Genomic DNA, 16,247 nt, shown 5'->3' on the forward strand with positions numbered 1-16,247 from the left:
AGTTCAGTTAGGGCATGCAGGGTGTCTTTAGTTCAGTTAGGGCATGCAGGGGTGTCTTTAGTTCAGTTAGGGCATGCAGGGGTGTCTTTAGTTCAGTTAGGGCATGCAGGGGTGTGTTTAGTTCAGTTAGGGCATGCAGGGGTGTGTTTAGTTCAGTTAGGGCATGCAGGGTGTCTTTAGTTCAGTTAGGGCATGCAGGGGTGTCTTTAGTTCAGTTAGGGCATGCAGGGGTGTGTTTAGTTCAGTTAGGGCATGCAGGGTGTCTTTAGTTCAGTTAGGGCATGCAGGGGTGTCTTTAGTTCAGTTAGGGCATGCAGGGGTGTCTTTAGTTCAGTTAGGGCATGCAGGGGTGTCTTTAGTTCAGTTAGGACATGCAGGGGTGTCTTTAGTTCAGTTAGGGCATGCAGGGGTGTGTTTAGTTCAGTTAGGGCATGCAGGGTGTCTTTAGTTCAGTTAGGGCATGCAGGGGTGTCTTTAGTTCAGTTAGGGCATGCAGGGGTGTGTTTAGTTCAGTTAGGGCATGCAGGGGTGTCTTTAGTTCAGTTAGGGCATGCAGGGGTGCTTTAGTTCAGTTAGGGCATGCAGGGGTGTCTTTAGTTCAGTTAGGGCATGCAGGGGTGTCTTTAGTTCAGTTAGGGCATGCAGGGTGTCTTTAGTTCAGTTAGGGCATGCAGGGGTGTGTTTAGTTCAGTTAGGGCATGCAGGGTGTCTTTAGTTCAGTTAGGGCATGCAGGGGTGTCTTTAGTTCAGTTAGGGCATGCAGGGGTGTCTTTAGTTCAGTTAGGGCATGCAGGGGTGTGTTTAGTTCAGTTAGGGCATGCAGGGTGTCTTTAGTTCAGTTAGGGCATGCAGAGGTGTCTTTAGTTCAGTTAGGGCATGCAGGGTGTCTTTAGTTCAGTTAGGGCATGCAGGGTGTCTTTAGTTCAGTTAGGGCATGCAGGGGTGTCTTTAGTTCAGTTAGGGCATGCAGGGGTGTCTTTAGTTCAGTTAGGGCATGCAGGGGTGTCTTTAGTTCAGTTAGGGCATGCAGGGTGTCTTTAGTTCAGTTAGGGCATGCAGGGTGTCTTTAGTTCAGTTAGGGCATGCAGGGGTGTCTTTAGTTCAGTTAGGGCATGCAGGGGTGTCTTTAGTTCAGTTAGGACATGCAGGGGTGTCTTTAGTTCAGTTAGGGCATGCAGGGTGTCTTTAGTTCAGTTAGGGCATGCAGAGGTGTCTTTAGTTCAGTTAGGGCATGCAGGGTGTCTTTAGTTCAGTTAGGGCATGCAGAGGTGTCTTTAGTTCAGTTAGGGCATGCAGGGTGTCTTTAGTTCAGTTAGGGCATGCAGGGTGTCTTTAGTTCAGTTAGGACATGCAGGGGTGTCTTTAGTTCAGTTAGGGCATGCAGGGTGTGTTTAGTTCAGTTAGGGCATGCAGGGTGTCTTTAGTTCAGTTAGGGCATGCAGGGTGTCTTTAGTTCAGTTAGGGCATGCAGGGGTGTCTTTAGTTCAGTTAGGGCATGCAGGGGTGTCTTTAGTTCAGTTAGGGCATGCAGGGTGTCTTTAGTTCAGTTAGGGCATGCAGGGGTGTCTTTAGTTCAGTTAGGGCATGCAGGGGTGTCTTTAGTTCAGTTAGGGCATGCAGGGTGTCTTTAGTTCAGTTAGGGCATGCAGGGGTGTCTTTAGTTCAGTTAGGACATGCAGGGGTGTCTTTAGTTCAGTTAGGGCATGCAGGGGTGTGTTTAGTTCAGTTAGGGCATGCAGGGTGTCTTTAGTTCAGTTAGGGCATGCAGGGGTGTCTTTAGTTCAGTTAGGGCATGCAGGGGTGCCTTTAGTTCAGTTAGGGCATGCAGGGGTGTGTTTAGTTCAGTTAGGGCATGCAGGGTGTCTTTAGTTCAGTTAGGGCATGCAGGGGTGTCTTTAGTTCAGTTAGGGCATGCAGGGTGTCTTTAGTTCAGTTAGGGCATGCAGGGGTGTCTTTAGTTCAGTTAGGGCATGCAGGGTGTCTTTAGTTCAGTTAGGGCATGCAGGGGTGTCTTTAGTTCAGTTAGGGCATGCAGGGTGTCTTTAGTTCAGTTAGGGCATGCAGGGTGTCTTTAGTTCAGTTAGGGCATGCAGGGTGTCTTTAGTTCAGTTAGGGCATGCAGGGGTGTCTTTAGTTCAGTTAGGGCATGCAGGGGTGTCTTTAGTTCAGTTAGGGCATGCAGGGGTGTCTTTAGTTCAGTTAGGGCATGCAGGGTGTCTTTAGTTCAGTTAGGGCATGCAGGGTGTCTTTAGTTCAGTTAGGGCATGCAGGGTGTGTTTAGTTCAGTTAGGGCATGCAGGGTGTCTTTAGTTCAGTTAGGGCATGCAGAGGTGTCTTTAGTTCAGTTAGGGCATGCAGGGTGTCTTTAGTTCAGTTAGGGCATGCAGAGGTGTCTTTAGTTCAGTTAGGGCATGCAGGGTGTCTTTAGTTCAGTTAGGGCATGCAGGGTGTCTTTAGTTCAGTTAGGGCATGCAGGGGTGTCTTTAGTTCAGTTAGGGCATGCAGGGTGTCTTTAGTTCAGTTAGGGCATGCAGGGGTGTGTTTAGTTCAGTTAGGGCATGCAGGGGTGTCTTTAGTTCAGTTAGGACATGCAGGGGTGTCTTTAGTTCAGTTAGGGCATGCAGGGTGTGTTTAGTTCAGTTAGGGCATGCAGGGTGTCTTTAGTTCAGTTAGGGCATGCAGGGTGTCTTTAGTTCAGTTAGGGCATGCAGGGGTGTCTTTAGTTCAGTTAGGGCATGCAGGGTGTCTTTAGTTCAGTTAGGGCATGCAGGGTGTGTTTAGTTCAGTTAGGGCATGCAGGGGTGTGTTTAGTTCAGTTAGGGCATGCAGGGTGTCTTTAGTTCAGTTAGGGCATGCAGGGTGTGTTTAGTTCAGTTAGGGCATGCAGGGTGTCTTTAGTTCAGTTAGGGCATGCAGAGGTGTCTTTAGTTCAGTTAGGGCATGCAGGGTGTCTTTAGTTCAGTTAGGGCATGCAGAGGTGTCTTTAGTTCAGTTAGGGCATGCAGGGTGTCTTTAGTTCAGTTAGGGCATGCAGGGTGTCTTTAGTTCAGTTAGGACATGCAGGGGTGTCTTTAGTTCAGTTAGGGCATGCAGGGTGTGTTTAGTTCAGTTAGGGCATGCAGGGGTGTCTTTAGTTCAGTTAGGGCATGCAGGGTGTCTTTAGTTCAGTTAGGGCATGCAGGGGTGTCTTTAGTTCAGTTAGGGCATGCAGGGTGTCTTTAGTTCAGTTAGGGCATGCAGGGGTGTCTTTAGTTCAGTTAGGGCATGCAGGGTGTGTTTAGTTCAGTTAGGGCATGCAGGGGTGTCTTTAGTTCAGTTAGGGCATGCAGGGTGTCTTTAGTTCAGTTAGGGCATGCAGGGGTGTCTTTAGTTCAGTTAGGGCATGCAGGGTGTCTTTAGTTCAGTTAGGGCATGCAGGGTGTCTTTAGTTCAGTTAGGGCATGCAGGGGTGTCTTTAGTTCAGTTAGGGCATGCAGGGGTGTCTTTAGTTCAGTTAGGGCATGCAGGGGTGTCTTTAGTTCAGTTAGGGCATGCAGAGGTGACTTTAGTTCAGTTAGGGCATGCAGGGGTGTCTTTAGTTCAGTTAGGGCATGCAGGGGTGTCTTTAGTTCAGTTAGGGCATGCAGGGGTGTCTTTAGTTCAGTTAGGGCATGCAGGGGTGACTTTAGTTCAGTTAGGGCATGCAGGGGTGTCTTTAGTTCAGTTAGGGCATGCAGGGGTGTCTTTAGTTCAGTTAGGGCATGCAGGGGTGTCTTTAGTTCAGTTAGGGCATGCAGGGTGTCTTTAGTTCAGTTAGGGCATGCAGGGTGTCTTTAGTTCAGTTAGGGCATGCAGGGGTGTCTTTAGTTCAGTTAGGGCATGCAGGGTGACTTTAGTTCAGTTAGGGCATGCAGGGTGTCTTTAGTTCAGTTAGGGCATGCAGGGGTGTCTTTAGTTCAGTTAGGGCATGCAGGGTGACTTTAGTTCAGTTAGGGCATGCAGGGTGTCTTTAGTTCAGTTAGGGCATGCAGGGGTGTCTTTAGTTCAGTTAGGGCATGCAGGGGTGTGTTTAGTTCAGTTAGGGCATGCAGGGTGTCTTTAGTTCAGTTAGGGCATGCAGGGGTGTCTTTAGTTCAGTTAGGGCATGCAGGGGTGTCTTTAGTTCAGTTAGGGCATGCAGGGTGTCTTTAGTTCAGTTAGGGCATGCAGGGTGTCTTTAGTTCAGTTAGGGCATGCAGGGTGTCTTTAGTTCAGTTAGGGCATGCAGGGGTGTCTTTAGTTCAGTTAGGGCATGCAGGGGTGTCTTTAGTTCAGTTAGGGCATGCAGGGTGTCTTTAGTTCAGTTAGGGCATGCAGGGTGTCTTTAGTTCAGTTAGGGCATGCAGGGGTGTCTTTAGTTCAGTTAGGGCATGCAGGGGTGTCTTTAGTTCAGTTAGGGCATGCAGGGTGTCTTTAGTTCAGTTAGGGCATGCAGGGGTGTCTTTAGTTCAGTTAGGGCATGCAGGGTGTCTTTAGTTCAGTTAGGGCATGCAGGGGTGTCTTTAGTTCAGTTAGGGCATGCAGGGGTGTGTTTAGTTCAGTTAGGGCATGCAGGGTGTCTTTAGTTCAGTTAGGGCATGCAGGGTGTCTTTAGTTCAGTTAGGGCATGCAGGGGTGTCTTTTTTCAAAGGGGGCCATATTAGAAAATATTAATCTATTTTGGGGTACGGGAACCCCTTTTGGTGTTACCTCTTTGTGTCCACCTCTGAGCTATTACAAAATAACAGATCTACAAGCTCATAGCGCGGCACATATATAGTTCACCAAAAAATATGACAATTATACATGCTTCATGCGGTGTATAATTGGTATAAAATAAGTATTTATTTTTTTAGAACTATAGTCCTTGGTGTGAGTGTTAATTTTCTTTCATTTGCTGCTTTCTTTTGTTTTGGGGATTTTAGCAGTTTTTGACAGGGGGGCGGGGGCATTCGAGCATGGGGCTAAATATGTATTTTTTTTTACAAAATATTATGGCGATTCATTTTATTATTATTTACTATAGTCCAAATAAACCCCAAGAAATTACATCTGGCCACAAAAGATCACAGGATCTATTGAATGTGACAAACTGACATATTGAGCCTATACATACAGTATAAGCCTTCCCCCATGCAGTAGGCTACCTTCACATTCAGTAGATCCTGTGATCTGCTGTGGCCAGATGTAATTTCCTGGGGTTTATTAGGACTATAATAAATTATACATAAATAAATCACCATAAAATGTGGTAAGAAAATACACATTTAGCCCCATGCTCGAATGCCCCCGCCCCCCTGTCAAAAAGAGCTAAAATCCCTAAAACGAAAGAAAGCAGCAAATGAAAAGAAATGAACACTCACCTTTTAGTTTCTCTAAGAACCTAAAACATGAACCTTGGTTGAAAAAAACTAAAGTTGTCCTTGTCTTAGTGCTGTGTGCAAAGTTCATTGGAGGACAGTTAGCAGTGGAATGACTAACTGCACACACCCGCACGCACGCGCACACACACACACACACACACACACACACACACACACACACACACACACACACACACACACACACACACACACACACACACACACACACACACACACACACACACACACACACACACACACACACACACACACACACACACACACACACACACACACACACACACACACACACACACACACCACTATGATAACGCCCACTTCCTGCTCGTGCTTGCCTCTGCCCTTGTCTTCTGTTGCACACACACTCACACACACTCACACACACACAGTCACACACAGAGACGCTCCATGGACACTGTAGGCAAGGTAAGAACGCTCTCTCTCGTAGTTCTAATGCTTTGTTACAGTAAAAGGTTACATAACTGTACATGAGTATACATGTGTATATACATGTGTAGGCGTGTTCTGTTCTCTGAGGCTGTGTGAGGCCCACTGTTTACAGTAGACAAGAATGTCTCTCTCTCTCTGTCTCTGTCTCTGTCTCTGTCTCTGTCTCTGTCTCTCTCTCTGTCTCTCTCTCTGTCTCTCTCTCTGTCTCTCTCTCTGTCTCTGTCTCTGTCTCTCTCTCTCTCTCTGTCTCTCTCTCTCTCTCTCTCTGTCTCTGTCTCTGTCTCTGTGCGTGTGCGTCTGTGCGTCTGTGCGTCTGTGCGTCTGTGTGTCTGTGTGTGTGTGTGTGTGTGTGTCTGTGTGTGTGTGTGTTTGATTGCGCGCGGCGCACGCACACATGCGTGTGTCTGTGTTTCCTGCCTGTTTTGTACGGCCAACGTACAGTCTTTGAAACAGCAGATTTAGAGATTAAGTACAGCAAAGGGCAGGGCCGTCATGTGGGGCTGGCATTTGTCCAACACCAGACTTGTAGCTTTCACATTTAACCTCACAGTATTCACATTATAATAATATATGCATTATTTTCACCACCTCTGAACCGATGGGATCTCAAACCACTCCCTCCGTCCACATGTGACTTGTGTGACAAACATGCACATGTCAATAGACACGTGTTTGTATGTGTCTGTCTCCACATCCATTAGCCCCTTTCACCCATGGGATCTTCTATTTTAAGGCAATGGGATGATAGAAGATATCATTTTCTTTTGCGAAAATATCCGCACAAGCTGCACTTATTCACTCGTCTTGAAATATAGGTCTTAGACTTGTCAAATTGTTGCCCTGCAGTCCTGAAACGATGCCTCGGCATGAGGTATCAGTGAATGATCGAGTAATGTCTGCTTCTGTAAGAACAGCCAGGCCCGTTCATTCTTCATGACAACATGGTGTAAAGGGTGTGTTTATAGAACGCCTTTTATCCAAAGGGCTTTACAGAGATTGTGCATTATTACATTAACCCGTTCATGCACACATTGATGGCAGAGGAGGAAACCATGCAAGGCACCAATAACCTGCACATCGGGAGCAGTTATTAGGGCGATCACCAAATCACTAAGAGTCTTGCTCTTCGACCCTGACTCTGGGGGATCCTGGGATCAAACTGTTTCCCAAGCGTCCACTCTCTACCCCTGACAGCCAGCACTGTCACCAACATAGCATCCACTCTACCCCAGACCACACCTGACAGCCAGCACTGTCACCAACATAGCATCCACTCTACCCCAGACCACACCTGACAGCCAGCACTGTCACCAACATAGCATCCACTCTACCCCTGACCACACCTGACAGCCAGCACTGTTACCAACATAGCATCCACTCTACCCCTGACCACACCTGACAGCCAGCACTGTCACCAACATAGCATCCACTCTACCCCAGACCACACCTGACAGCCAGCACTGTCACCAACATAGCATCCACTCTACCCCTGACCACACCTGACAGCCAGCACTGTTACCAACATAGCATCCACTCTACCCCTGACCACACCTGACAGCCAGCACTGTTACCAACATAGCATCCACTCTACCCCAGAGAACACCTGACAGCCAGCACTGTCACCAACATAGCATCCACTCTACCCTAGAGAACACCTGACAGCCAGCACTGTCACCAACATAGCATCCACTCTACCCCAGACCACACCTGACAGCCAGCACTGTCACCAACATAGCATCCACTCTACCCCTGACCACACCTGACAGCCAGCACTGTTACCAACATAGCATCCACTCTACCCCTGACCACACCTGACAGCCAGCACTGTTACCAACATAGCATCCACTCTACCCCAGAGAACACCTGACAGCCAGCACTGTTACCAACATAGCATCCACTCTACCCCAGAGAACACCTGACAGCCAGCACTGTTACCAACATAGCATCCACTCTACCCCTGACCACACCTGACAGCCAGCACTGTTACCAACATAGCATCCACTCTACCCCTGACCACACCTGACAGCCAGCACTGTTACCAACATAGCATCCACTCTACCCCTGACCACACCTGACAGCCAGCACTGTTACCAACATAGCATCCACTCTACCCTAGAGAACACCTGACAGCCAGCACTGTTACCAACATAGCATCCACTCTACCCCAGACCACACCTGACAGCCAGCACTGTCACCAACACAGTAGCTTATAATATTGTCTGTTGGACAACAATATCATGGCATATAATCCATATGGCACGTCATAATATCAGGCACATAATCAATCATGGCAGACCAGTGGATATCCGTGGCACCCAGTCTATAGGCAGTGGTTCAAGTTTTCCTCGTGACATTATATTAGGGGGAAAGATTTACACCATAATGTACAATACTATATATGACATAATTAAGTGCTTTAAACAATGAAAATTACTGAATGATTTGCTGGTCTTAATGAAGGGGGCGTGGTTGTGGTCGTTTGTCTCCTAGGTGATTCGCTGGTCTTAATGATGGGCGTGGTTGTGGTTGTTTGTCTCCTAGGTGATTCGCTGGTCTTAATGAGGGGGGCGTGGTTGTTGTGGTTTGTCTCCTAGGTGATTCGCTGGTCTTAATGAGGGGGGCGTGGTTGTTGTTGTTTGTCTCCTAGGTGATTCGCTGGTCTTAATGAGGGGGAGTGGTTGTTGTTGTTTGTCTCCTAGGTGATTCGCTGCAGGGCGGCCGTGGCATGGGAGGCGGCCAAGCCCCTCTCTCTGGAGGAGGTGGAGGTGGCGCCCCCTAAGGCCGGGGAGGTCCGCATCAAGGTAAACATTCCATAATTGTACTCGAGTTTAGATATTTAAAAAAAAAACACACCCGTGCAACCTCTCTCTCTCTCTTTCTCTCATTGGCAGGCAACAGTGCAGCACTATATCTCTCTCTCTCTCTGTTTCTGGCACAACAACGCCACTTTTGCCCCTACTGGTCCTCTAAACATAGTAACACAGTCCCAAAGTGACATTGCTGTTCCTTGGAGTGGTTGCATCACTAAACAAAATAGCTTGTAGATCTGCTATTTTTCAATAGCTAAAGTGCAGCACAACGCTTAAAACACCAAAAGGGGTTCCCGCGCCCTTAATAAACACAAAACTTGTATGGGGATCCGAGGCCATAGCCTATACAGACTAATTTTGGGGGTCTGGGAGGGGGGGGGGGGGGGGGGGTGGAAGTAATATTGCCAATACTTATCTCTGAACTGCTTATTAAATAATTAGCTTTAATTGATGTAGATCTCGGCCAATGGCGGTATACGTGTGTTAATGGATATTACACCATGGCACGCTAATGTACTTATACACACTGTTCAACAACACAATGTGAGCTTGTAGATCTGCTATTTTCACTATTATTTGACAATAACAGGGCTTGGGTGATGTATATGTTTTCCCCCACCTGGGCCTGGCCGTGCTACGAGCTTGTAGATCTGATATTTTTGAGAAATCTTGAAAATGTGGAGCAAATCTTTGAATATATATTATAAATATAACATTTAACTCAAATCTTTGCTTCTTGGGTGGTGTCCACACTGTACTGTAATTTTACTATACTGTACTGTAATTTTACTGTACTGTACTGTGCTGTGCTGTGCTGTACTGTACTGTACTGTACTGTACTGTACTGTACTGTACTGTACTGTACTGTACTGTACTGTGCTGTGCTGTGCTGTGCTGTGCTGTACTGTACTGTGTTGTACTGTGCTGTGCTGTGCTGTACTGTACTGTGCTGTACTGTACTGTGTTGTACTGTGCTGTGCTGTGCTGTACTGTACTGTACTGTACTGTACTGTACTGTACTGTACTGTACTGTACTGCACTCATAATAGTGATGCCCCCTTGCCGTTTGTGCCCATGTGACCACCACAACTTGGCAAAGTGTTATCGTATCATATCTTCATGTTGCAGGAGGGGCAGCCCACCATCCACGCACGCACGCACGCACGCACGCACGCGGTTGAAATATCAGAAACGTGTCGCCTTGCAACGAGGTTGTGAGGTTACACATTTGATCGGCTGCTTTCAGTATTTTTTTGTATACCACCATTGTACAAATTATAATATAGGCCTAAGTGGTTAATCAGAATAATTAATTTAGTAAATTATAAGAAAAAAAAAAATATATATATATATATATGTATATATAAATAAATATATATATATATCTCTCAGATACAAGGGCCACCCTAGTGTATAGATATGATGGCCCCTGCCTGGGGTCGACGTCATAATAGAAATATTAAACATATGAATGGGGCACAAAATAAACAATATGTAGAAAATGCTCAAAAAAGAACTAGAGATAGGCCGAAAATGTATTGAAACACAATGTTGAACAAAAGTGTTGCAAAATCATGTCCCTGAATTGACCCAATTAAGGAAGGCAGGGACTTCTGGCGCTCATTCCAATCAGCACTGACAGAATGCTCTGTGTTAGCAGATGGAACCTTGAGGCTCACTGGAGTGGCTCTGATAGGGACCCCCCCCCCCCCCCCGCCGCCACCCCTTACACGTTGTGAGCTTGTAGATCGGCTGGGAACGATTCTACAAAGGTCAAGGACACCCAAAAATATATGTAATCGGCCGCCGACCCACATCTGAAAATATGTAGATCCAGGGACCCCCCCCACCCCAGAAGCAAAGATTTGAGTTAAAAACGTTCACTCTGAAAGAATATCTATTCAAAGATTTGAGGCACATTTTCACAGTTTTTCAAAAATAGCAGACCTACAAGCTCATAGTGCGACACTCGGTGCCGTGCTATGAGCTTGTAGATCTGCTATTTTTCAACAGCTAAAGCATAACATGATGCTTTAAAACACCAACAGGGGTTTCCGGCCTAAAACCGGTTAAAAGGTTTTTCAAAATGGTTAAAAAAAAGAAAAAGAAAAAGAGGGAAATAAGTTTATATTTATTAGGGATAACGGCTGCATTTTGATCCAACATATAGAGAGGGATGTAAGGGGGAGGGGGGCATTCCTGAGATGGCTTTGAAAACAAACAGATACCAGTGGTGGAAAAAGTACTCAATTGTTTTACTTAAGTAAAAGTACCAATACTGCAATTTAGAACTACTCCTTTACAAGTAAAAGTACGGAATTGAAAATGTACTTGAGTAAAAGTGCAAAAGTATCGGCATCAAAATGTACTTAAAGTACTAAAAGTAAAAGTACTCATATTGCAGAATGTCCCACTTCACAAGTTCAAAATGTGTACAAAGTCTATTGAAAATAGCCGCCAAAAGTAACTAAAGTAACTAAAGTTTTCAAATAATTGTAGTGGAGTAAAAGTACAAATGTTGGCTCTGAGATGTAGTGGAGTAGAAGTAAAAGTACTGGAAATTTGAAATACTCAAGTAAAGCACAAATACCTAAAAATTGTACTTAAGTACAGTACTTAAGTAAAAGTACTTAGTTAATTTCCACCACTGACAGATACCAGTGCTTCTCTTATCACAGAGAGGATAAGCCTGGGTCTGAGAGAGAGAGAGAGAGAGAGAGAACTACACAAATATTAGAGAGGAGTTCTTCCCAAAATTTGAAACAAATTTCCCAGAATTCCGAAGTATGACAGAAAGGGAAAGATTACCAGTCCTTCTGGGGGAACAGAAAGAATGTGCAGTTTTGGCTGCAAAGATATGTCAATTCCTGTCACAAGAAAAGGGACAACCAGTAGGACACACATACAGTATGCCATGTTTTATTTTCTGCACCACCTGCTTTATTTCATATTATTATGTTGTTGTTTGTCATATCTGTGACTGTGCTTTGGCAACACTTGTAAAACTGAAAACTGTTGCATGCTGAAAATAGCAGATCTACAAGCTCACAACGCGTCCATCGGGGTCCCTGGAACTACATCTTTTCAGATGGGGGTCGGCGACCTATTACATATTTATTTTGGAGGTCGACTGACATACAGCCAGGTAGATTCAGAAGACATTGTATAGAATCCTTCCCAGGTCAAAATGGGTTTAACACAATCATGTTTGTTTACACAAACCCTCAAAGCTGGACACAGGAGAGCTCCTCAACAACCATAAAACAACAACATGGACACTCCCCCAGACAGCCTATACTACTATTAAAGTATTAGTGTGGAGTATTGAAGACTGCAGAGAGTAACAACAGCTAGTTTCTTTCAACTCACTTCCAAATCACAAATGAACAAGGTAGCACCCCATATAGCATAGCAGCAGACAGCATGGTTATCACCCCATAGCATAGCAGCAGACAGCATGGTTATCACCCCATAGCATAGCAGCAGACAGCATGGTTATCACCCCATAGCATAGCAGCAGACAACATGGATAGCACCCCATAACATAGCAGCAGACAACATGGATAGCACCCCATAACATAGCAGCAGACAACATGGGTAGCACCCCATAGGCCTAGCATAGCAGCAGCAGACAACATGGGCACAATCAATGGAAATCCATTCAGCAAAAATTACAATTCAATTCTGACCTTTGATGTCTTCAATCAGGTAGTAATCCATAATCAAGGGCAGATGCTGTTGTGGAGTTGCCCAGTAAAGCTGAAGTCCTCAGTATAACTGTTGTCCAGTTAGCTCCTCTAGGCACTGCTGACTTCATTTCTTTACAAATAGCTTTGCAATAGACGTTTGTCATTGTGAGGCTAACATTTAGGACACTCTCAGAGAAGGCTTCTCGTTTATATTTAATCATAAACAAAGATGAAAGTTTCCGGTGTTTAGAAAAACGAATCTGCCTCATTCTAGAAACAAGCACATGGTGACAGGCCTCAGGCAGGCATGAGCAATCAATCTATGCATGCAGGTATACAGATGGACAAACCAGGCAGTGCCAGTGGCTACGGATGCAAATAGGACAAGATTAATTCATAATAATAATAATAATAATAATACACCCACTGCCATATTTTGCTGAATTGAATGCAGTGATTGCATTCACATTAGGCCTATGTTATGTAATGCCGCTACTGTCAACATGGGCCCAGTTCAGAAATACAGAAATACAGGTGTGGCACAACATTGAGCAGCATGTTGGAGTGTTGGAGTTTGGAAGCGCTCGTTGTAAATCACTCCACCGTCCTGCCGTACCACCTGTTTCTAAATGTCACATCATGCAGGAGGCAGCAAAATGTTGTGTTATAGAAAACAAGCACTTCCAAACTCTGACACTTAGAAAAATGATCAAATGCAGGACGTTTCTTGACAGAAAGTAGCTCATTACGTTTCTATGGTGGATTTTTATGAAACAAAACCTTTGCAGATAGAAAGAGGATAATTCAAGCTTTTCGTACATGCTGCAATGTTGGTGAGTTTAACATTGTTTAATGCAATCAGACAGGACTTTAATGTTGAGTTTAACATTGTTTAATGTAATCAGACATGACTTTAATGTTGGTGAGTTTAACATTGTTTAATGCAGTCAGACAGGACTTTAATGTTGAGTTTAACATTGTTTAATGCAATCAGACAGGACTTTAATGTTGGTGAGTTTAACATTGTTTAATGCAGTCAGACAGGACTTTAATGTTGGTGAGTTTAACATTGTTTAATGCAATCAGACAGGACTTTAATGTTGGTGAGTTTAACATGTTTAATGCAATCAGACAGGACTTTAATGTTGGTGAGTTTAACATTGTTTAATGCAATCAGACAGGACTTTAATGTTGGTGAGTTTAACATTGTTTAATGCAATCAGACAGGACTTTAATGTTGGTGAGTTTAACATTGTTTAATGCAATCAGACAGGACTTTAATGTTGGTGAGTTTAACATTGTTTAATGCAATCAGACAGGACTTTAATGTTGGTGAGTTTAACATTGTTTAATGTAATCAGACAGGACTTTAATGTTGGTGAGTTTAACATTGTTTAATGCAATCAGACAGGACTTTAATGTTGGTGAGTTTAACATTGTTTAATGTAATCAGACAGGACTTTAATGTTGGTGAGTTTAACATTGTTTAATGCAATCAGACAGGACTTTAATGTTGGTGAGTTTAACATTGTTTAATGTAATCAGACAGGACTTTAATGTTGGTGAGTTTAACATTGTTTAATGCAATCAGACAGGACTTTAATGTTGGTGAGTTTAACATTGTTTAATGTAATCAGACAGGACTTTAATGTTGGTGAGTTTAACATTGTTTAATGTAATCAGACAGGACTTTAATGTTGGTGAGTTTAACATTGTTTAATGCAATCAGACAGGACTTTAATGTTGGTGAGTTTAACATTGTTTAATGTAATCAGACAGGACTTTAATGTTGGTGAGTTTAACATTGTTTAATGCAATCAGACAGGACTTTAATGTTGGTGAGTTTAACATTGTTTAATGTAATCAGACAGGACTTTAATGTTGGTGAGTTTAACATTGTTTAATGCAGTCAGACAGGACTTTAATGTTGGTGAGTTTAACATAGTTTAATGCAGTCAGACAGGACTTTAATGTTGGTGAGTTTAACATTGTTTAATGTAATCAGACAGGACTTTAATGTTGGTGAGTTTAACATTGTTTAATGCAGTCAGACAGGACTTTAATGTTGGTGAGTTTAACATTGTTTAATGTAATCAGACAGGACTTTAATGTTGGTGAGTTTAACATTGTTTAATGCAATCAGACAGGACTTTAATGTTGGTGAGTTTAACATTGTTTAATGTAATCAGACAGGACTTTAATGTTGGTGAGTTTAACATTGTTTAATGCAATCAGACAGGACTTTAATGTTGGTGAGTTTAACATTGTTTAATGTAATCAGACAGGACTTTAATGTTGGTGAGTTTAACATTGTTTAATGCAATCAGACAGGACTTTAATGTTGGTGAGTTTAACATTGTTTAATGTAATCAGACAGGACTTTAATGTTGGTGAGTTTAACATTGTTTAATGTAATCAGACAGGACTTTAATGTTGGTGAGTTTAACATTGTTTAATGCAATCAGACAGGACTTTAATGTTGGTGAGTTTAACATTGTTTAATGTAATCAGACAGGACTTTAATGTTGGTGAGTTTAACATTGTTTAATGCAATCAGACAGGACTTTAATGTTGGTGAGTTTAACATTGTTTAATGTAATCAGACAGGACTTTAATGTTGGTGAGTTTAACATTGTTTAATGCAGTCAGACAGGACTTTAATGTTGGTGAGTTTAACATAGTTTAATGCAGTCAGACAGGACTTTAATGTTGGTGAGTTTAACATTGTTTAATGTAATCAGACAGGACTTTAATGTTGGTGAGTTTAACATTGTTTAATGCAGTCAGACAGGACTTTAATGTTGGTGAGTTTAACATTGTTTAATGTAATCAGACAGGACTTTAATGTTGGTGAGTTTAACATTGTTTAATGCAATCAGACAGGACTTTAATGTTGGTGAGTTTAACATTGTTTAATGCAGTCAGACAGGACTTTAATGTTGGTGAGTTTAACATTGTTTAATGTAATCAGACAGGACTTTAATGTTGGTGAGTTTAACATTGTTTAATGTAATCAGACAGGACTTTAATGTTGGTGAGTTTAACATTGTTTAATGCAGTCAGACAGGACTTTAATGTTGGTGAGTTTAACATTGTTTAATGTAATCAGACAGGACTTTAATGTTGGTGAGTTTAACATTGTTTAATGTAATCAGACAGGACTTTAATGTTGGTGAGTTTAACATTGTTTAATGTAATCAGACAGGACTTTAATGTTGGTGAGTTTAACATTGTTTAATGTAATCAGACAGGACTTTAATGTTGGTGAGTTTAACATTGTTTAATGTAATCAGACAGGACTTTAATGTTGGTGAGTTTAACATTGTTTAATGTAATCAGACAGGACTTTAATGTTGGTGAGTTTAACATTGTTTAATGCAGTCAGACAGGACTTTAATGTTGGTGAGTTTAACATTGTTTAATGCAGTCAGACAGGACTTTAATGTTGGTGAGTTTAACATTGTTTAATGCAGTCAGACAGGACTTTAATGTTGGTGAGTTTAACATTGTTTAATGCAGTCAGACAGGACTTTAATGTTGGTGAGTTTAACATTGTTTAATGCAGTCAGACAGGACTTTAATGTTGGTGAGTTTAACATTGTTTAATGCAGTCAGACAGGACTTTAATGTTGGTGAGTTTAACATTGTTTAATGTAGTCAGACAGGACTTTAATGTTGGTGAGTTTAACATTGTTTAATGCAATCAGACAGGACTTTAATGTTGGTGAGTTTAACATTGTTTAATGTAGTCAGACAGGACTTTAATGTTGGTGAGTTTAACATTGTTTAATGTAGTCAGACAGGACTTTAATGTTGGTGAGTTTAACATTGTTTAATGCAGTCAGACAGGACTTTAATGTTGGTGAGTTTAACATTGTTTAATGCAGTCAGACAGGACTTTAATGTTGGTGAGTTTA

At 43.0% G+C, this 16,247-nt stretch overlaps 1 protein-coding gene across 1 annotated transcript in view; it reads left to right on the forward strand.

Annotated features, from left to right (window-relative positions):
• Positions 1-5,704: 5,704 nt before the first annotated feature.
• LOC310878253 (alcohol dehydrogenase class-3 chain L) overlaps positions 5,705-16,247 on the forward strand; it is a 31,073-nt gene continuing 20,530 nt past the window's right edge. Inside the window, exons 1-2 of the mRNA XM_083792476.1 lie at positions 5,705-5,807; positions 8,531-8,632. Coding sequence (XP_083648602.1) covers positions 5,790-5,807; positions 8,531-8,632 — 120 coding nt within the window. The 5' untranslated portion in view covers positions 5,705-5,789. The remainder of the gene's footprint in view (positions 5,808-8,530; positions 8,633-16,247) is intronic.

Source organism: Protomyctophum parallelum (assembly GCF_964188405.1).
Source record: "Protomyctophum parallelum genome assembly, chromosome: 20".
NCBI classification, from domain to species: domain Eukaryota; kingdom Metazoa; phylum Chordata; class Actinopteri; order Myctophiformes; family Myctophidae; genus Protomyctophum; species Protomyctophum parallelum.